This window comes from Catharus ustulatus, chromosome 3, assembly GCF_009819885.2.
Source record: "Catharus ustulatus isolate bCatUst1 chromosome 3, bCatUst1.pri.v2, whole genome shotgun sequence".
NCBI classification, from domain to species: domain Eukaryota; kingdom Metazoa; phylum Chordata; class Aves; order Passeriformes; family Turdidae; genus Catharus; species Catharus ustulatus.
In genome coordinates, this window is record NC_046223.1 from 43983616 (window position 1) to 44005003 (window position 21388).

General features: G+C 42.9%; 1 protein-coding gene and 1 long non-coding RNA gene across 2 annotated transcripts in view; one reads left to right on the plus strand and one right to left on the minus strand.

Annotated features, from left to right (window-relative positions):
* The window catches only part of PGBD5 (piggyBac transposable element derived 5), a 66899-nt gene extending 58903 nt beyond the window's left edge, over positions 1 to 7996 (plus strand). Inside the window, exon 7 of the mRNA XM_033055117.2 lies at positions 233 to 7996. Within this exon, the coding sequence (XP_032911008.1) occupies positions 233 to 428 (196 nt within the window). The 3' untranslated portion in view covers positions 429 to 7996. The remainder of the gene's footprint in view (positions 1 to 232) is intronic.
* LOC116993900 lies at positions 6619 to 21373 on the minus strand. Its single transcript, XR_004417391.2, has 2 exons — positions 15183 to 21373; positions 6619 to 12359 (listed from the first exon to the last, which is right to left on the minus strand). It is a non-coding gene; the product is annotated as an uncharacterized LOC116993900 (long non-coding RNA).
* Between the last annotated feature and the right edge of the window lie 15 nt (positions 21374 to 21388).

A 21388-nucleotide genomic window follows, 5' to 3' on the forward strand; every position in this document is an offset into this window, starting at 1 on the left:
GAAGGTCTGTTCTTTTACACACTACCCCAAATCTCAAAAATGGTGCAAATTTGCTGTTAATGTCTGTTTAAAACATTGTACAAAATTTCTTTAAATAATACTTGAACCAGGCATTAAGTCCCATGTCTGCTTCTCCTTTAGGACTGCAGAATCTTTGTCTGGGGTGATTTCTCGCATCCCAGCTGCAATTATTTGGCTGAACAGTGTTTTTCCCTCCTTTCTTGGCTTTTAGGTATTTCATTTCTCACAAACCAAACAAGACCTGGCAACAAGTGTTCTGGTTTGCCATCAGCATCGCTATAAATAATGCCTACATCCTCTACAAAATGTCAGAGGCCTACCATGTGACAAGGTACAGCCGTGCACAGTTTGGTGAAAGACTTGTAAAGGAGCTTCTGGGCTTGGAGGACACCTCACCCACCCATTGATGCTTTGCTCTTGGTGGTGTAGGCAGGGGCTGGAGGGAAGGCAGAAGATACCACACCTGGAGCAGCAAAGCAAGGAACTCGTGACACCACCAGTGCTGTCATCCAAAAATGCCAAGTGATGCCACTAGAGAGGTGCAAACTTTGTTCCTAGTATCAGCTGGATGTAAACATGTCGTGCAGAAAGTGCCACTGGAAAAGCTGACACAAAATTGCACATGTGAATGCCCTGTGGGAATCTGTACACCCAAATCAGACTTAAATTAGCCATCATCTCAATGCTATTTGTTGAATGGGGTCATCTTATAAAAGTTCCTCTTGGGCCAAGAGCTTGTCAGAAGCTGGCACAGCTCAGCAGTCCTAGACAGGTATTACAGGAAACTCTACACCTTCCTTGGAGTTATTAAAATCTGGGACAAGCCCCGTGAGGCTGCTCCGTGGGCTGTGGCTGAGCGTGGCTGCCATCACCGCTGTCCTGCACAGGAACACTACAGCAGGCATCTTGACAAACACCACCTTCACAGGCAGGCAGCCAGGAACTGAGGATCAGTCATGATTTTTTCTTTCTGCGTTTTTCTTTTTCCCCTTTGTTTTTATTAATGTAACATAGGACAATTTGATCCCAGTTAGAAGATAGGAAAATTAGGAGGAACCAAGTACATTAGTGAATTTAAAATGGCAAATACATTACACTGATTTTCTTTTTTAACCAGGATGAAACATTTTATACACAAACAGTGATTAATACTGTAAGTATTAACAGTGAGTTAATCAGTAAGTAATACTGCCTCACATCTTAACTGCCACGGTCAGTGTACAGGTGAGAAATCAAAATATATTAACTATATTTTTTCTTGATTTCAACTGCATCTTAAATGTTGCTTAAAAAGCTAATGTAAAGGACTGTTAAAGTTTTAAGAACAATAATTTCTTGTGTTTTCTTTGGTAACTGTCAAGACCTTTTTGGTCCATTTTCGAATTTGGTTTGGCACACGGCTGGCAGAAAAAAAAAAGTCACTAATAGCCAAGTGTTTCCCATGATCAGTGTGGGGTGTTCTGTAGGAATTCTTTTTGGTAGAGTTCAGGGCTTGTCACAGTAGTTGTAATTAAGCAGATTATATGTTTAGCAAAATGACGTAGCATTGTGTTTTAGAAAAGGAAAGAAGTCCAGTTGCAACCAACTTTAAACCTTGCTAAAATAGAGCAAGCCCAAAGAGTTCTTCTGTTCTGAGTGACTCTGTAGAGGACAAGCATCACTGTGAGCTGGTGGCCAAGGCCATGTTTTGGTGCTCGTGGAATCTGAAAACCACTGGAGTTTCAGAAAACAATGCCAAGAGAGAGAAGTATGATTGAAAGGAGGGAATCAATACTGAGGGGAAGTACTACCCTGCCCTCTACACTTTATTGATTTTAGTCCACAACTCAATCATCAAAAAACTCTGTATGCTGAAGGTTAGCAGTTATGGGCATAAACAGAATTGCATTAACTTACAGGGCAGAAAACCATGTTGATTAGAGGAGCCCAAGCCTGAAAAGTTTTACTCCCAAAGAATGACTCGAGTTGATTCAAGAGGAATGGAGTGAGTGAGTGATTGATTTATCAGTGTAAATCTTACAAGATTACATATATCCATTTGACAAGAGGCAATAGAGGGTAACCAACATAAATTTGGAAACTCCTCAGATTTCATCATTCTGTGACATGCAAATGCCTAGCCTGTAAATAATAACAGAGGAAGAATTCAGCAGGAGCTAGGAAATGAATGACTAGCCCATGGAGTATCCTTGCACTGACACCTTTCTGTTTCCACCAAAGTCTTACTGTTTGGCATAGACCTAGAGGCAGATCTCACCTGGTTGCAAGAAGAGAAGGGGATGGCCACCTCCATGGTGGTTCTGCTTGTGCTGCAGCCTGGAGCCTGTCCCACACATCCTGCTCTGCCTGCCAGCTGCACAATGAACAGCAGCAGGATTCCTAATCATCCTTTTCACTTCTCAGTCCACAAGGTCTCCACCCAGGAAGCATGGGAGAAAGGACCAAACTTTGTGCACTGAGGCCTCCTAACCACAAAAGAAGGGGGTGGGTTTGTACCACTCTAGCCCTTGACAATATCACGCTGCACAGGAACCCAAGGATGAGATCAAAGTGTCTTGGCCTTGCAGAAAACTGAGACCACCCCTCTTCAGACTGTTTGATAGATGGTTCTTGTCAGTCTTGTAAGGATTCAAAGGGAGACAGCTGCTAGCCTAAAGCATGAAAAATAAATGTTCAGCAATATAAACCTACAGTTTTCTTTTTTTCAGGAAATTTCACAGTGTTCTTACTGCTCCCTGCTTCAGACAATGCCAGCCCATATTGGATCAGGAAGTGTAGCTACTGCTCATGATATCCCGTAAATTTATATGGTTGTTACAGCTGGGGCAGTAAGGAAAAGTTTGGCTGGAACTTTGCTGATGGGAAGGCTTAAATGAACAGTAGCTGCTTCCTTACACTCCCATGCCATGCTGGGGTATGTGCAGGATACCCATGCCCCCAGCAGACATGGGATGGTTTCCAAGACCCACTTGGAGCCACTTGGCATTTCTGAAGAGTAGGCAGACCACTCTCCAGCTATGTTGTAGGCCCCTGGGATAAATCTGGAGCCCTTTGCCAATTGTCACATAACTCTGTATGCTTAAAGGCCTGGATCTAGGCCATCCCGTACAGAAAATGCCTTTTCTTTTTTAGGTGACAGTAGGCCTGAGGCCTTGGAATATTTAATTTTTCACCAATGTATGCATTTAATTATGTGGATTACTTGAGCTCAAATTATGAGATCCTAGTTTTTTGCCTCAGGGACTGGGTCCTGAGTAGTTTTCCCTAGAATTGGTGTTGATGGGGGATTACACAGTGGCTGACTATTACAGGGAAGATGCTTTAGTCTCCTTTGTAAAGGAGAAAAATGAAGACAAAATTATAGCTTTGCAATGAATTTCATTTTCTTAGCCTTAACCATCCCTCATCATTTGGAACTGTTGTTCTTATCATGCACAAACATTCCATAAGTAAGCAAAAATATTTATATATATTTGTATGTATAAAATGCCTGAATTTTGGCTCTCAAAGCCAACAAGCAAAAGCCACCAAAGTGTAGTTGATATCTACAGATAATTCTTCCTCCTCATCTTTTCCTTTTATTGACTGGAAGTGGATAGGGTTGGGGAAAGTTAAGATTTCTCCTTGTTGAAAAAGCATCTTGCACTTTTTCTGTTGCTACAACCAAGGCAAAGTAATTAAGGAAGGCATAGGATAATTTTTAAAAGGCTAAAGATTGTCAACTGCAGCTCAGCCTGTGTAGGATTATTTCCTTTACTGCAAACTTGTTCGCTCAATTTGGGTCCCCACCTGGTTGTAACATTAAAGCTTCTCCCTAATTAAAGTGGGGGGAAAGTCTCAAAGTAGTGCAAGGATGCTCGTTGTAGTGTGTGTGTGTGTCTAATTGTGGATAGCTTATGAAATGATAGTTTGGGTTGTTTGTAGCCTTAAGACAATCGGGTAAGAGATCTGAGAACTCAGAAGTAGGTAAAATGCAGCAGAAATGCCGACCAGGTCACAGAGAAATGTCTCTAAATTTTTTCAGGAAAAAATTTGACACTGAAATAGTGAAGGGAGCACAGCACAGCTCCTTTCTCTCCTGCTGAATTGAATTTTCACTGACATGTACTTCTAAAAACTGATGGTATGCAAACTTTGTTTCAAAGAACCATCAGTAAGACATACCAATCACCTTCTATGCACACTACTTTCAGGAAATGTCTGTCGTGCCACGATCCATTCTTGGAAAACATTTATTTTCCCAGTGTGTAATATCACACTTGCCAGAGCTTAGAAGCCACTGGGAAGTGGTTTCCACTGTTGTCTCAGTTGAAAAATGCTTCAAGGGCTTGCAGGAATTCTGCCACTTTTTACTTCAGCCCATCTGTACACTTGACAATAAGGCAACAATTTAAAGAACTCTCATCTTCACTTTTTGTTTCTATTCTCTATCCCCAATCCTTCTATATACAAGAAGTTTAGGAATCATAATTTATAGTACAACTTTGTTTTCTTCAGGTAATTCCTAGAGAAAATTGAATTTTGCAACTCAAAAACAGCATTCCTGTTCTTTACCTCCAGCTGATTTCTGTGGCCTTTTTTTCCCAAAGATGTTGTTTTCTTTCTAACAGTTATTTAGAACTCTGTCTTGAGCTGGTGATCAGTGAAAGAAGCCTCCAGTATCTCATTCTTCCACACCTTAGTCCCCTCGTGCTAGAGCTGATTCCACTGACGAGGGCGGGGGGTTATGCTGCTCTGATAATTCTGTGCATCTCTGGTACTTTCCAAGCAAGGATTGCAAAGTGCTGTGACAACCTCAGCACTCATGAGACGTCATTAGCTTTCCAAAGCTTTTTCTTTCCTACCAGACACCCAGGCACAGCACAGATAAGGGGGATGATGAAACTGTAAAGTGGAGTTTTGTACTCCTGCTGATTAAGGCCGTGTTCTGTGTTTTCAGTGACTTGGTTCTTGTTCAAAAGCACTTTTCCAAACTAGAAATGAAAGTATGCCAAATATCATTTCCCCCTAAGTAAGGGTTGTGGCACTTAGAACAGGTTCCTTCATACAGGCTGGCATGAGTCAAATCCAAATTGCACTAAAAGTAAGAGAAAATTTCATAAAACGTATGAGCCCAACAAGCCTAGAGGAACTTAGAAGAGATAAATGGAAAAATCTGAAGCTCTGCAGTAGTACAGCAAACAATGTGAAATTCAGAAAAAATAATTACTGAATTAAGGAAAGTCACTGAGGCTTAGATGGAATATGAAGTCTTCCATCCTAACTCCGCTATGAAATTTGCCATCGCACTTTCTTCATGCTCAGATTGATGTAAGATTGGTTGTTAAACGAGCTCATCTCAGTCTGGCTGAGAAAAACATTGAAGTGTCAAAGGCCTGTTCACAGTTTCACAAGGGCAAGGAATTCTAAGCTCCAAACAGGTATATATTTGGCCTGCTGTTAACTAGGATACTTGCACCAACACATCACATCATCTACTCAAAAGCAAGCCTGTCATCAGTGCTACTTGATATATACTCATTCTTGTCACAATTCTTCCTAAACTTACCTTTGTTTCCAGAAGCATCATGAACTGGAAGCACCTCTGTATCATCACCCTCACTGCTGGGAAACAGTTGAGAACAGCTGTGCTTCGTAAAAAGGATCTCTTCCTCTTCTTTTGAGTGACAGCTTTGTCTCTCTGGAAATCTAGCCCTGGAGAAGCTTCCTGCCCCACACTTTCCTTTGTGTCCCTCATTCCTCACATTTAGAACACATCCAAAGCATCCTGCAGGTTCTTGGTCAGTCTAGAAGAGTTGCCAACATAGAGCTGGCCCTCCAGTTTACTTTTGTAGCTTTGCTTTGCTGGTCCTTTGTGCTATTTTGCTGATCTCAGATGAAACAGGGTATTGTTTCAGCAGGCTGTTCTGATTGCAATCACTGTGAACGTGTTGTCTGCTTTGCCCCATTAGTGCTGCCCCAGCAGCTCTGGATGGAGCCCAAAGAGGTTTCAGCAGCACCAACCCACTGCTCCAGCTGGAATGGCTGTAATATTCCTCAGCTCTGCATTGCTGTCATAGAGAGACCTTCGACAGGGTCTGCGGATTTTCTTTATGCTTTGCTTTGTTTTTTGAAGCCCTTTCACTCTGATGGGTTTGGTGAACAGCTGTTAGGTATCCCAAAAAGGCCTTAAGTGGTAAATCCCTTTTGTATCACTCTCTTGAAATAATAATTGCTTGTATTGGATGTCAGGGTGGTCCATGTGATGTGTAGTGCAAAAATCTTATCCACAAAAGCATCATTTGCTGTACCTGAACAACCTTGGATGCCTGGGGCCCTGACTGAGGATCCCAGGGGGGAGGACTGCCATGCTGTGCTGTAGGACCGTGATGTGCAGGGCCTCATTGGGGAAAAAGGCTGGGGAGACACAAGACCACAGTTTGGAATCCAAGTTCCTTGGACAAGCAGACTTCATAGCCAGGCTGGTCTCAGAAGTTTTTCTAGGAAAGGAAAAATGCCAGTTTGCTCCCAGCCCTGGCAATTCTGTTTCTAAAATAAACACTCTGGCAAATGCTTTCACACTTCAGGTACTTACAGTGTGCTCTGGCCTTCATAGCATTTTTATTTATTTCCACTAGTTCCTCCCAAAAAGCCTAGAAATTGAAAAGCAAAACACAGTGCACTAGGTTCAGCTGTCCAGAACCCCAACCTACTTGTGTCAAAGTAACTTTGTGGTCTTGTTCTCAAATAATCTATGTCAAGGCATTTGCAAAATGTGACTGCTGAACAATTTGCATGTCTCTATAAAACACAGTCGCTCATTTGATGAAAAACAGTTTGCAGGTCTCTTGGACTTATTTTGCAGCTTGGATTTTTCTTCTAGATATAAACCAAATCTTTGCCTGCAATTTAAGTACTGAAATAAAAAAATAGTTTGATCCCATGGACTGGGGGTGATATCAGAGAGACAAAACTCAGGTTTATGACAGTGATTAATCTGATCCTATAAAGGTGAGGCTAATCAGCATGGTCTGACACAAGGAGAAGTTCAAGGGCAACAGTGGGTTTGAGAAGGCAGAGGAAAGTTCAGAGGATGGGCATGTGGAGAGAGAAGAGCCAGGTGATCCCTTCTAACTCTCATCATTCCAGCATGTATATCCCCCTCTCCTGATACCTTTGAATTAAAAGAAAAGGCTGATGTTTAACATAACTAGTCTGCACAAACCCTGCTTTGGCTACCTACATCCCTGGCCTCACCCCACGCCTTTCCTTAGACTGTACATGTTCAGTAGTCATCAGCCTTGGAGTCACAGCACTGCTGCATGTCAGCACAGCATGGAAGCTACAGACTGTGGAAGCACCACAGTAGAAACAGGAACAATGGGGATTCTGGAGAAGGAGTCTCCCCCTTGACATTTTGTTTTCATTTATTTTTCAATGTGTGCAACTTACATTCCATCAAATGCAGAGACAGTTCCAAAGGCGAAGATGGGCCTTAGCTGGCTGAGTGCTTTCAAGACCACTGGGCTGTGCTCACACCATCAGCAACTGCAGTTCTGTTGCAAAGCTCCATATTCTTTACAATTCTAAAGATTTCTGTTGAAAGCATAAATCACATAGGTAAAGTATACACTGCAAATTACTTTTTTTTTTTCATTTTCTTTTAAAAAATCTCAGAGCAATTTTATAACAGCCAAGTCTTTCGGGAAATGCAGGTGTGTGACCTCTTCACGGTAAGAGACACACAACTGTATTTCTGCATGGGACAGGGAACTACTTTTGTGACACCAGTTTTGTTCTACACAAAGGCACGCTTGCAATAAATTTTTACAACTTTTGTACACCATAAGCTGAATTCCAAGTTCCAAAAATGTGAAGTGTGGCAACAATAACAAAATGGATTTATAGTATCACTCTGATATCTTGTCATGTGATTTTATTTCTTCAACAAAGTTTGTTTACAATCAACAACTTTGAAATACAGTCAGATATATTACCCGTTGCTTTTCCTGTCTTGTTCTTTTCTGAAATAGGTGGGGAAGATATTTGGTCATGCTCTGGGTGTGTAAGTGAAAGGATGTAGAGAATATACTGCAAGACAAGTTACAGGTTCACACTCTAAGACCATTAGAATAATAAACCTACCATCTTTATCCAGCCACGGGGACAAAGGACTTGAAAAAGCCTTTCAGTGAAGTCTGCACACAGGCATAGGAAAGGGGACCACTGTCCCCCCAGTGCCATCCCAACTCCGTTTCCCAGCCACCTGGGAGGGCAGAGCAGGGTGGACACAAGGACATGGAGAGCTCTCAGCTCTCAAATATCTCTGCTAAACAGAACCAGCCCTTTGTCCTCACTGCTCAGGCTCTTCCTGGAGAGCATTGTCTGCACCAAACCCATGACCTGCATGCCAAATGAGTGACATTTGCAGGCAAAACCAGACCCGTGTGATCTGCAGATGGCTGCTGTTTCATAGCTCCAAGTCAGCAAGTTGCTAGGACCTGGTTTAAACCTTATTCCACCAAGGCACCAGAAGCCTTGCAGGAGAACACATGTTGGGGTTACAGTCAGACTTTGCCAAAAACCACAATAAAGATGGGCTGTGTCCCTCCTTTCCCCGTGACTGCAAAAGCTCCACTGGGACTGGGCTGCCCCAGCATCTCCAGGTGTGAGTGTGGCTCAACACTGACCTCTGGTCAGGATCTCTCGGGCTGCCATGTCTGATTTGCACAGGTCTTTCTTCACAGCATCTTGTGTTCTCCACATGAAGGAATTTAGTTTGCACCTAAGCTGTTCTAAGAAAAAGCCAGAATTCCAGGGAAAATAAAACATTAACAGAAGCAATCAGCAACAAGCCCCTTGACCTATTTGATGTCTTTACGGACCCAGTCCCTAGAAGGGGATTATTTTTCTGAAGATGCTTAGTATCACAAAAGGGAGCAGGCAAGAGATTCTGGCTGTTCAACACAGCCAAATCTCAGAAATGTTTTCAACACGTAAGTAGAGACATCAGCAGCCCTTAATGCTGGTCTGAAAGACAGTCTGGCCCCTTCACACAAGAAATAGACTCTGCTGTGTTTTTTGCACCACAACAGTCACTGCTGAGCAGCAGGGAAGGAACTCATGGGTTTCTGCTCTGAGATGTCACATCCACGCTCAAGAAGCAGTCAAACTACAGTGTGTGCCTGCAGCTCAGAGTGGAGGCTGGCTCATCCCAAAGGAGTGCAGAGGCTGGAAATGTGTAGGTGCATCATCAGGGTGGTGGATTGGCACAACCACGCCCTGGCTCAGGACAGGGCTCCCCGAGACAGGAACAACCCTGCACAGGTGGCTCCCCACATGGCTCCACAGGCACACACAGCAGGAGGGACCCAAGGAGAGGATTACAATGCCCTGCAGCAAGACCAGCTACACAGCAGACAAGATGCGCAGCTGTGTCATAAACCAGCTGAGAATTTCTCTTTGTTCCCTGTCATGGCTGGAGGGTCACCCCCAGCAGCACAGCACAGCACTTTCTTCCCTGGATGTGCTGTGACCAGAGCTAATGCTGTGTCTGATCAGGCCCACCAGCAGAGGTACTACAAACAATGTAAATCATCTTTAACACACTAATTGAATAAAAGAAGGAATTTAATTTAAGAAATTATGAAGCCCAGGATCTGATTGACACAGACACACACGTTACCTTGGTGCTGTCATTTACAACATTGCTATCCACCCAGATCAGGCCAGGACCTGCAGTAACTCAATCTCCCGTGAAGCTATTCTCAGGAGAATTTGTAATTTATTCCAACAGCATGGTCTTTATTAATTGAGCCAAACTTAACATTCCCTTTTGCAGTGTTTTCTAATATCCTGTTCCACTTGTCCCTCTGTTCCTAGAGAGGAACAGAGAGAATAAAAATGCCACCTCACAGACACTGCAGAGAAGGATATCCCCAACTGTCACCAAGTCAAAGCAGACCCTCCTAAAGCACCCTCACCCACGATTTGAAAAATCACTTTACAGGCAGTAATAAATCTCATCAGATCCCTGCAAAGCAAAGCCATCTCCTCTCTCTCTTCAGAGATGCTCTTCATGCAGCAGTTCCTTAGATTACAGCACAGTCACAGTTTTGTCTTTTGGAATGAGAGTTTAAGAAATCAATACACAAAAGGTGATGTGAATTGAGAAGCCAGAAACCTCTCTTGCTTCTCTGATATTCTCACTTCTCCAGGTGAAGACTTGGACAGGATTCTTCAGGAACACCTGCACCAGGGATACCGGAATGGGATTAATACATTTTATCAGGGTTTTTTTTGCAGATTGCATTTCCTGTCACAAGTTTTGCCTGGGAATCTGCAGTCTGTCCTTCATCCAAGAAGCAAGAGCAGCAGCAAGGGAGGTTCTCAGATTCATGGGGAATTGGCAATCCACAAACTTGGATGAGAATCAGCTCCCCTGAGCCGACGGGCTCACCGCCCACAGTGCAGTCACTGCCCTGCACTAGCCTGGAGACAGCTGGTAACAACTGCAGCGTGAACACACTGAGGTGCAAAGCCAAAATATGCTCCTTTTTCTACTTCTGTGGCTCAAGGCTGGAGTGCAATCTTAAAAGAAATGTCAGCTATTCCTCCTGCCAGATTCAGACTCCCCAAGGGCAACAAGGCAGGATGTAAGATAGCAACATTGTCTTGGACCCTTTGGGGAAACAGCAAAGTAAACCTCTTCCATCTCTCCTGGACACACACAAAATTTAGAAACAGCTACAATGATGCCAAATAATAATCTCCAAAAAATGGAAAGGTTTGAGGGAAAGTGGGGAGAGGAGAGACATTCATTGCTGTGAATAAGACTAGCATCTGCAGGCAGCCAGCCAGAATAAATTGCAAATCACTCTCAGGAACTGCAAAAGTTCATTGTCTACTAGTCTAACAGTATCCCAGCCTTTTCAGGTTGAAACTGTTGGAGATAAAGACAAACACATTAATTAATGGGCATAGTTATACATTGGACATATGGACTGGAAAAGTTGATCTCCAAGCATAAGCAATTGTATTTGCACCCAGCCACAGAAGAAAGACCCCATCCAACACCTGCAAAGGAAAATGCAATTCTGTACCTGCCGGTGTTCCTCCAGAGTATGTGTACTGTTCTCCTTGACATTCCAACTAATCTTTTCTCAGTCCTCTCCATCACCACCTAAAACCCACAGCTACTTCTGGTACTGCGTAGAAGAGAGACATCCCTACAAGTAGCTTGGCATAACATCAGCATAGCATTTCTGTGTTCAGATAATCACATTTTTTTTCACTCCCATCCTGTACTTAATATTGAGCAGGTAGAGCACTGCTCTGTTCAGTAAAGTAATTTACAAAGTGCCACTGCAGAGTTTCACAGTTTGTCTTTCCAGACACCAGGTAATGTCAAGTATTTACTAAATTGGTCACAGATGATCACCCACAGTTTGCAGCCAGGCTGAGCAAAGTAGTGCTATGAAATACTGCAAGTCAGGTTTAATAAACTTACTAAAATAGAATAAATACTTGCACATTTAATGAAGAAAAACTGTTACTGCAGCCAGGAGCTTGAGGTGTGTGACCCTGGAGGATCTGAAAGATACTTCAGTAGGACTCAGACCAGCTGTTAAACATCTGTGGCCTCTTCTTGGCCAGTGCAATAAACTGGCCATAGACAGCTTAAAACAATCATCCATACACAGCAGCATTCTCTTGCCTGAGATGACAGCAGCCAATTTCAAGGCATGGTCCACTACAGTGATTTTAGAACTGCTTTTTTGAACCAGAAAAAAGCCCTCCTGGCCTGGGGCAAGCACACACAAACACACACCAAGCACAGACATTCAAGTGGACCCAGTGACTACTAGCAACAGCTTTCTATTGCTCATGTGATAAGAAAAACAAATTCAGAAACTTTTCCCCACAGGCCATATGATCTGTTTCTCATGATTTTTCTGGTAGCATCACCACCAAATTTCAATGTACAGTGGTGGTTCAGCAGGCCAGTGGTAAATCATGGATCCTGGACAGCTTACAGGCTTGGGAGGGACTCTTCCCTGACTGCTTCCCCAAAGAGCAGCCTGCAGGGGTGATGACCAGGGTCCCTCTGAACAAGGGAGAGCAGATGTTGCAAGGGAGCTGCCCTACCACAGCCCAAACCCCAGGGAGCTGGAAATGCTGTCCTGCAGCTCCATGGGTGGGACCCAGCCTCAGCCTGTGCCAAGTTTAATCACCAGACATGCCAGACCCTGCTTTTCCCCCATGTGCTCACCCTACCTGTTGTGTCATTGGATTTATGGCCCCTGGTCCCAGCCAGATCTGCACCTGTGTTGCAAATAACCAAATGGCTTTTATGCTACCTGAAAGGACAAAAATGCAGCAGAAAGAGAGTGAGAAAGAATTTCCTGTTTCTTCTCTAACAACGAGGAGCTATTTATAACATGGTGAGGTTCATTGTTGCACGAAAGCAGTGCCCTTTCCCAGCTGACTGAGCCTCTCTAGTAATGACAGCCCTGCAGCAGTCTGCAGGATTTCTTTTTGCCTGAGGTAGCTTAACCCAGTTTTTCGTGTGGATAATGTAAATCAGCAGTGGATGAGATTTGATCTGGCTGCTGTTCTCTGGGGCTCTACACAAAGGCTGAAGCACCCAGGAATGTATGAGCAGCTCCACCTTCTTAGGGCAGATTTATGTAAAAATGGGTGGTTGCAAAGTTCCCTTCCCTCACTGAAAGCAAACCACAACCTCATCTGAAGTAAGGGAAGTTATACGTGGAGTTGCCCTACTCTCCTGTCAGCACCTCAGGCCTGTGTGATAGAGGCAGCCAGCAGAGCACAACCTCCCTAGGCAGGCGACCTAAATCCTGCTTTGCCCGATGATGCTGCAGGGCACTGACAGGGTTTGTGTGCTGCCTTCCCTCCCCTCCCCATCAGCTAGGTGCTCCAGGGTGTCCATCCCCTCAAGCTGGAGCAGTGCAATGCTCCACAGTCCCTGGGGCTGGTGAAAAGTCTTCCCTAGAGAGGAACAGCCTTCAGAGGCTCTGATAACAGGGTCAGTGTCACACATGCCAGATCTGTATCCCCACGGGTGCACATCCACACTGATGGCCGAAGAGCCCAACTCTGCCCTTCCAGCAGGAGCATCTCTGGCCAAACAGGACATGAGTGTCCTGAAAAAGTGGCAACAAGAGCAGAGTTGTTGGACTCTGAGCTGCTCAAAGAAGTGGGGAGAAGATGGAGCCAGGAATATTTTAGGAAAGGGGGGGTGAAGGGTCACTATTGGGGGATGTTTAGGCACCTCCACACCAGCCTCGAGTTTCACATGAGGCTCCTTGGATGGACCCAAAGCTCCCAAGCCAAGCTGTGGCCAAAGAACTTCACTGTAACATTGCAGCAGGGTTGGGAAAAGGAACAGGAGTTGCATTTGGCATGGCTGCCAAAAGTTAATTAAAACAACAAAAACAAACAGGGGAGAGGGCTGTGCATATGACAGGGTTCATCAGTCGAATCAGGTAGAGCTTGTGCTTATTACATGCGTCAGACCAAACTCCCCACAGCGATTCCTTTACCTTTCCACCTCCTTGGAGCTAATTTAAGAGCTGTTCTTCGCAGCCCATAATAATAGTGAGGAAAAAAAAATCAAATTCTGTTCTGCCAAAAGGAGGAAACCGGAACAAGGGAACCAGCAGAAAACTTGTCTTGCTGCCATCTCTGGCTTTCCTAGGGAAGTTCATGCTCCAGGGCACCCAGTCAAAGAAAGCAGAGCTGCCAACAGGATGCACGACTCTGATCCTACTCACAGCAGTAAGTCCATCTGCTGGGAAAGGGAAGGACATTTCCCACAGATAAACAGCAGTGGAGTGGGATGCATAGGGGAACACAGAAATAACCATCCTGCACAGACAAGCATTTTCTCAGGGAATACCTTGGGCTCAGACTGCCTCCCTTATGTGCACAACTCCCCCCATAAATCTTCCCTGTGAGGGGCAATAACTTCCCTTGCCCCGCCAGAGAGGATCAGCACAATAACAGAGCTCTTTACACAACACCACATGCAGTAACACTGTGACTACTCCTCCTCCAGCCTCTGCAGGCACAGGGAGCCAGGTTGATGTGATGCCTCCTCCAATACAAGTACTCAGGCAAAGCCAGCATTGAAGCAAGCAGGTTAAAGGGACACCTTTCACTCACATAGATTTGGGCTCACCCTTTGTGTTCCCCATGAAATGTCCTGTTATTAGCCAAATCTATACAAATAAATGCTTTTCCTATTTTTTTTTTTAAATCTTCCTCAAAGTCATCTGATGGTCATTGCTACAAGGGCATTGCTCACTCCTGTCAGGCTCAGCTCTGCTCCACATAGGATAGCCACATCTTCAGCTCCATTACCAGGAAGTGTTTAATCCATGCAAAGTGGATCACAGAAGTTCTGGCATTAGCCAAAAGAGCAGGGCTGGTTCCAACCAATCCCACAGTGCAGGGGCTCCCAGGGGCAAAAGCCACCTGCCCTTTTTATCATAATTTCTCTAGCAATGGAGCCCAGGATGCCCCACCTTGAACCAGGATTGCCTTTGTGCCAGGTGAAGATATCCAGAAGCTCATACAAGCCTTTCCCAGGCACTGCTAACAAAGGTCGAAATTCAAATGCAGCACAAAGATCTTTGCATCCAGACTAATTGTGAATCCCATGGCATACTTTCAGAACTCTATATAATAAACTTGTTTTCTTCAAAGACTGTCCTTAGGGACTTATGCAATGAAAAGACACCAGAATGTCAAAGATGCCATCTTCTACTGAAGAGACTATTGAAAATGCAGATTCTATGGGTTTATGTCTGTGGTAGTTTTGGATAGAAATAAAATTCTTAAGATCATGTAGAATTTGGTCCCCAAAGGCACTAAACTGCTATTCACAATAAAATACAAAATTAATTTGCTAATCCTTTCCAGACTCACTTCTTCCCCATATTTCCTCAATGTTAAAGTCTGAAATTTAAAAGCCATCTGCAGCCATTTTCCATTATAATATAAACATCAACCAGAAATCTTCACATTTTATATGAGAGGTTGAGGACACCATTTTGTAAGTAGTGAGAAAAGTAATTTGAAATGAGAGCTGGAGATGGGATTCTCCACCCAGCACATTAAATACCAGTTACTCGGTCACTCCTCCTGAGTGTGCTCACCTGGCACCATCTCTTGGCACATTCCTGGTGCTGCACTCTCTATTCTTGCCTGCTGTGCTCCAAAGGTGCTCAGTGCATCCATGTGTTTGTCCAGCCTCGGGACACTTCAGGTGGAAAATGTGAGCCAGCATGGACCAAAGGATTGAATAAACCAGTAACCAATTGCCTAAGGAAAGACCAAAGGAATGGAATTAAAACCAAGCAGTATTACCTTCACCTGCCCTTCAAGCCCCCATCAATCTCTGGCTTAGAGACATCCCAGTGCACATTTATACATTTGCATGTTTTACAGCCCTGGTTTCCACTGGAGAAATATGAAGTGCTTTTGTCCTAAGCCTGGTACCTGGAAACATATTTTTTAAAAATAAAGATGTACTTGTAAAGAACAGCCATGAGTTAACTCTCTATTCATATATTCCTTACTGCTCATGACCTAACCTCTTCTTGTGCAGCCACCTTGCCTTTCTAGCTCAAAATGGGACAATTCCTGCTCCTTGAAGATGAAAGAACTTCAGATTTAGAAGGGAAAACACTGGCCCCTGACATCCACTCTGTGCCACTTGGCCTGTAATTGAGCTATATCTGTGCCTATTTTCCCCTCTTAAGATACACCAGCATGATATGCAAATACTTTGATCCATTCCAGCACCTAATCCTGCTCTGTAAAATGGGAACCACAGAGATTCCTGGGTGGACAAACAGTTCTGGGGATGTTCCTTGAGCAAACTGACAGGCCCTCCAGAGCATCAGTTCCTACCACCTGCCTTGGTGCTACCAAGACCTTGATGAAAAACATAAAATCTTTTCGTCTCTCTCACCCCTGTTCCTCCTCTTGATACTACAGGTGCTGGTGGCTTTAGATATGGCAATAAGGCTGTTCTGGCATAAGTTGTTGTTATTCTTATTACTACTACAATAGGCATCTCAACTGGAAGGCAAACCAGAGCATCCTTCATGCCAGTCTCTCTTATACAAACATAAGACTTGATTTTATGGTCTAATTAAGCCAAGCTCAAAGGGCTTTCAGCTACCAAAAGTGAGAACACTTTGTGTTTGGGTTGTTGGTTCTTTTCTTTTTTCTGTTTGTTTGTTTTTGCCAGCCTTCCCTATATTGTCTTATAGAATGGGCAGAAACACTATTCCAAGAGAGGAGAAGCAGGATCAGCATTCCTTTCCCCGTGAGCAGCAACAAATAGGCTGGCTCAGCTGAGCACAAAGCTGCCACCAGGAATCCAACTCTGTTCACTACAAAACCATCCTGCTGGACAGGGAGAGAGGTGGCACAAAAGTTGAGAAGAGTATTTTACAGAAGTGGTGCTGATCATACTACCAGAGCACAACAGACCCTCGGTAGTAATTTTCTAACCTTGTTTTTACCAGACTTCCAAAGGTGACCTTTAATTAAAACAGGTTTGACAGAAAGCTATTTGCTACTTCCAGATCCTTTTTAATTAAAAATACCTCCAAAAATCCTTGGATTAAAAACATCTGTGGGGTAGAAATAGGAACTTGAAATCAAACAGATCCCTCTTTCTGCATACAGAGCAGCAACTGGCTGCCGTGCTGCAAGAAATCAAGTCAAATCAAAAGGGTATTTTGCACCCATTCAGACCTCTTGGAGGGCTATAGAGAGAACATCTGTGGACTGACTTTATTCTCAGTTTTTCAGCTTGATTACTAGCAGATCTTAAAATAGCTGCTGGATGCTAAGCTGTAAATAAAATGTGCAGACTAACAAAAGCTGCAACCCTGACATTTGTGCTCATTCTGTAATCATAGCTTATTATCCCAGAGTTTTTTTCCAGTGGCTTCATTCACTTGAAATGATTCTGTAGAGGAATAAGCCTTTTGCTAGAGTGTTCTGTAAGAAGTTATTGATATGAAATTATTCACTGTTTCAGGCTTGAAGGAGGACACGGGTGATGCCTGTGTGCCACTTGTGGCCATGTAAATTGATACAGCATCTACATTTAAAATAAACTTACGGCAAAATAAATGTCGCTATTTGTGTACAAAAACTAAACATTTTAAAATAACTAAGGCTATGGCAGTAACACTCCAGAATGGAACTGGGCAATGCTCTATAGGATCCACTTCAAACAAGACAAAAAATCCTTACCTCAAGGAGGTTGCAACCTTTTTATCGCTCCCAAAATTCAACTTCCTTTCCAAATACAGACAGGCATATTTTTAAAAATTTAAGATTTTAAATGCTTTTGTTAATCCACAAGGAGTAAAGCTCAAACATTCCCTTATAAGAGCAGTATAAAGACACCTGATTTTATGCACAGTGACAAGACAGCAGAGTAAACCCATGCATAAAATTCTGCTAAAAAGCATGACCTGAATTTCCAGAAAATGAATGGGAAGCTTTTTTTCAGATCTATGTACTCAGGTAATGTGGCAACAAGGGAGCTCTGGTCAGCAGCAATGCAAAATTTGCTGGATGGTTCATTCAGTCCTGCTACTTACACCAGGAAGTAAACTGAGAACAGTCCACACCAGAACCATGGAAAACTCTAGGCAGAGACATAATAGACTCCTACATTTAACACTGGATCAGATTAAAAGCTTCTATTGCCAGAAGGCCGCTGTAATTATCTTTAGGTATCACCTGCCAGCTTCCACATGTTAAAGGGCATTTAAGATAGAGAATACTCATTTGAATTCTCAAGTACAACCTGCAGATGGAAAACTGTTCCTTTTGTTTACTACACCTTGACAAGGCCTTTTTATTTTTGCCAGCCATTAATATTAAAGACCTATTTCCTTGATTTAATTTAGATTTTGAAAGTCATTGATTTCTGCTACACAGAGAGTCTGTACTCGTCCTCTCCCACAGGCTGCTAGGCAAAAACTCTTCCTGTCAGTACAATTAAAAGAGTGGGAATGGTTTCATTCTTTCCTATAGATGCTTCTGCAGGTTCTGTTGGCTGATCCTGCCCTTGGGGTTGACTGCAAAGCTGAGTTTCTTAGACCAGGAGCAAAGAACCTAACCCTGTATGCCATAGGGTGGGGGAAAGAATGATATGCCCCAACAGCTGACCTGTGGTATCTGAGGCTGCACAGATGGTCAGAGAGGGGATTTTTGGAACGCTGTCCCTTCTCCACCCCACTTAGCTTTGCAGCCCAGCTCTGCCAAGGGGATGCCAGGCCATGCCCTGTTGGCATCCCCAGCTACTCTTAAGCCAGCAGGAAAATTCTCCTTCCACACTTCCCAAGTAGAATTTGCTCCCTCCCCAGCTGTCCTGGTGCAGTTTCATTTTCAAACTCATTAAACAAGACCGGTGGAGTGTTTGCCCTCTAAAAAAACCCTTATTAAAAAAATGAAAAACTATTTTTTGGTTTAAATATTTGCATGGATCATGTTGTGCAGCGCAGGCACCTGAATGCCCACCCTGTACAAGAGAGCAGGGAGACCACAGGAGCCCCTGAACACAATGAGCACAGGTGTCCCAAGGGGTTGGGAGCTGCATCTGCACCGGGCCCTGGCACGGCGATTGCTGGGAGCAAAGAGAGGCACAGCAGGAATCTCCAGCAGCTCAGGCCTAGAGAGGCAGGAGGGGGAGTGCCTTGACAATATATTTTCAGGTGACTATACAGCCAGCATTAGCTCTGTCCACAACTTCTAAAATAAGACAATTTCCTCAAAATCACAGTATTAAACACACACAAAAAAAACTCTTTTCATCAATACAAATATACACCCATATATACACACCTATAGAAGAGAAACTTTCTGAAGCAACCAAGTGAAATGAAGTGTTTGAAAACTACTTCAATCTACAAGCTCCAGGCAGGCTTTTACTGCCTTTACTCAATTCCATTAACCAGCACACACTTATCTATAAAGCGTTCTTCTTTATTTAAGTTAAACAAATTTTCAAGGATGGTTTCCATCTATAAAATGAACAAGTACAAGCTCTGTACAGCAGACTTTTCAAACCAACTGAAAAAAACAGTTTCCAAACTATGTTTTGAAAATCTGCAAAATAAACAGTATCACCATTCTTGTTCTGAAGACGGTAAGAAAAGTTCTCAGGAGACTCCATCACAATTTGCTTCAAGGGCTCTTAATTTATCTTTCAAATGGGTGAATTTCTTCAGCATTAAAAACCCCTAAAATCACAGTAACTTTGGCACACTGTCATGTAAACATAACAAAAGGATACCACTTCTTGTCTGTTCTCTCAAAGAAAAGCATACTGCTCCTATATTAAAACCCCTATGCACAACATCCATGGGGAATTCCTGAAAAAAATATTCCTACTTTATGAATGTTGTAGTCATTAAGCAATGGAATATGGATTTTTAAAAATTTTTTTACCAGCAATTCTGATTCAGAGATAAGAGGCAGGTGAGGTCAATATTCAGAGTTGCAGCTGCTGATTTCAGTTAGTAACACCCTCAATCAGATCACAACTGTGAATGGAAATAACTCCACAGTTGAAGGTGAGTGGTTGGGTTTTTTTAACTTCCTTTTAAATTCTGTTTTTCAAAGCCTCAAACAACTGGTTTGCTGCTGAGCTCATATTTCAGTATTTGTTTCCCAAAACATGAAGGCATCTATTGCTATGTTTATGAAACATGTTCTTCAAGTTCTCAGCTCGGTCAAAAGGCTACAGGAAGAGACTAAAAGCTGAAAATAGTTTATCCACTGTCTGGCCTTTAAAACAGGCAAGTTTTGGAGAAAGTGGATTGTGGATAAGGAGAGAAGTATTAATTATTCATTAAAAAGTCAGATGATGATGGATAGGTAAAACTGGATTTAAGGGCCCCATCCAAAAGGTAAGCAGTCATAACTTCAGACACATAGGGTACAGGGAAGTGACCTTGCCCATGAGTACCATCTCTATACTTGGTGCATAGGTACAGCCAAGGGAAAATGAAAAATTAGGAACTACTCTACTTCCAGGACAAAGAAAGAGGAGGACTGTACCAGCATACTACAGTACAGCAGATGTTTTTCCTCTCCTTATGATCAACCCTTATATTTATTTTTCTGAGATCCATCTTTCCAAAACCACTTCCTGGCACTCCATGTCTGCACTAATTTTTGTCAATGCTGTCTCACTCATCAATGCTTATTTACTGTCCTTCTCATTTTAAAAGCTCATTGAAGCATTTGCTTTTAATAAAAAAAGTATATAGTCTATGCAAACATAAGAAAGGACAGGTCGAAGTTGGGGTTACCTTTGACAGTACTGTTTTAGAAAAATGACATCAGCTGGACCAAAGCTGTAAAATGCAGAAGTTCTATGGTTAAAAACACATAGGCTATGCAGGTATCCAGGCTGATTCCCAGAGTCAAGCCTGAATGCATTCAAAGCTACATTTAAAGAAACACAATGGAAGAAAATTCCCCAGTAGTAGGTCTATAAATTAAGCAAGTGCAATTCAGAGATATTACATAGCTGCTCATCCTTGCAAATTAAAATTCAGATCTTGTGCTGTTGTCAGTGGTGTTACAATTCTAACTTATTTCTACAACTCAAAAGGGGAGTTTGAGACCATTTTTTCCTCATTAGGGCCCAGAATAAAACTGCTGAACCAACACAGCTGCACAAAAGCTCCGTGCAGTTTATATAATTTTGTAACAAAGGAAGAAATATTTTAAAGACAAAGTACTACAGAAATGATCAACACAAGTATCAAGTACAGGTTTAACGTTATCCAGACAGGTGATGAATTCCCAAGCTGGAATAAACAATCTAAGCAATCATCTGGGTGGATGCATTGACTTCCTCTGCTATTTTCTTTCTCCTCCTGAGTTTCATGATCTCTAGCAACGGTGAAGTGTTAGGAAGTAGATCCAGTTTGCAAAGCAAAAGCATCCAGTGTTAGCACGGACATCGTACCCAGCAGCACAAAATCCGCACCCTCAGAGTTTCTCCTAGCACTCCAATCCAATTTCTGGTTATACATATGTCAATCACTTTGTTGATAATTATAGGATGATGAAAATTGATACAAATCATTGGGAGCTGACAATATATATACTTTCATATATTTATATTTAGAGTCCATCATAGAAAAGTTCATATTCAAATAACCAAGTACACACAGGAGAGAAAAAAAAAAAACTTCAAAATGACACTTCTAGTTCTGGAAATGACAAACCATGACTTCTATTCCAATGGAGTTTTCAAATGACCTTCTCCTAGTAATTTTTCCCACCCTCCCTCCCACGCTGTTCCCCACAGATG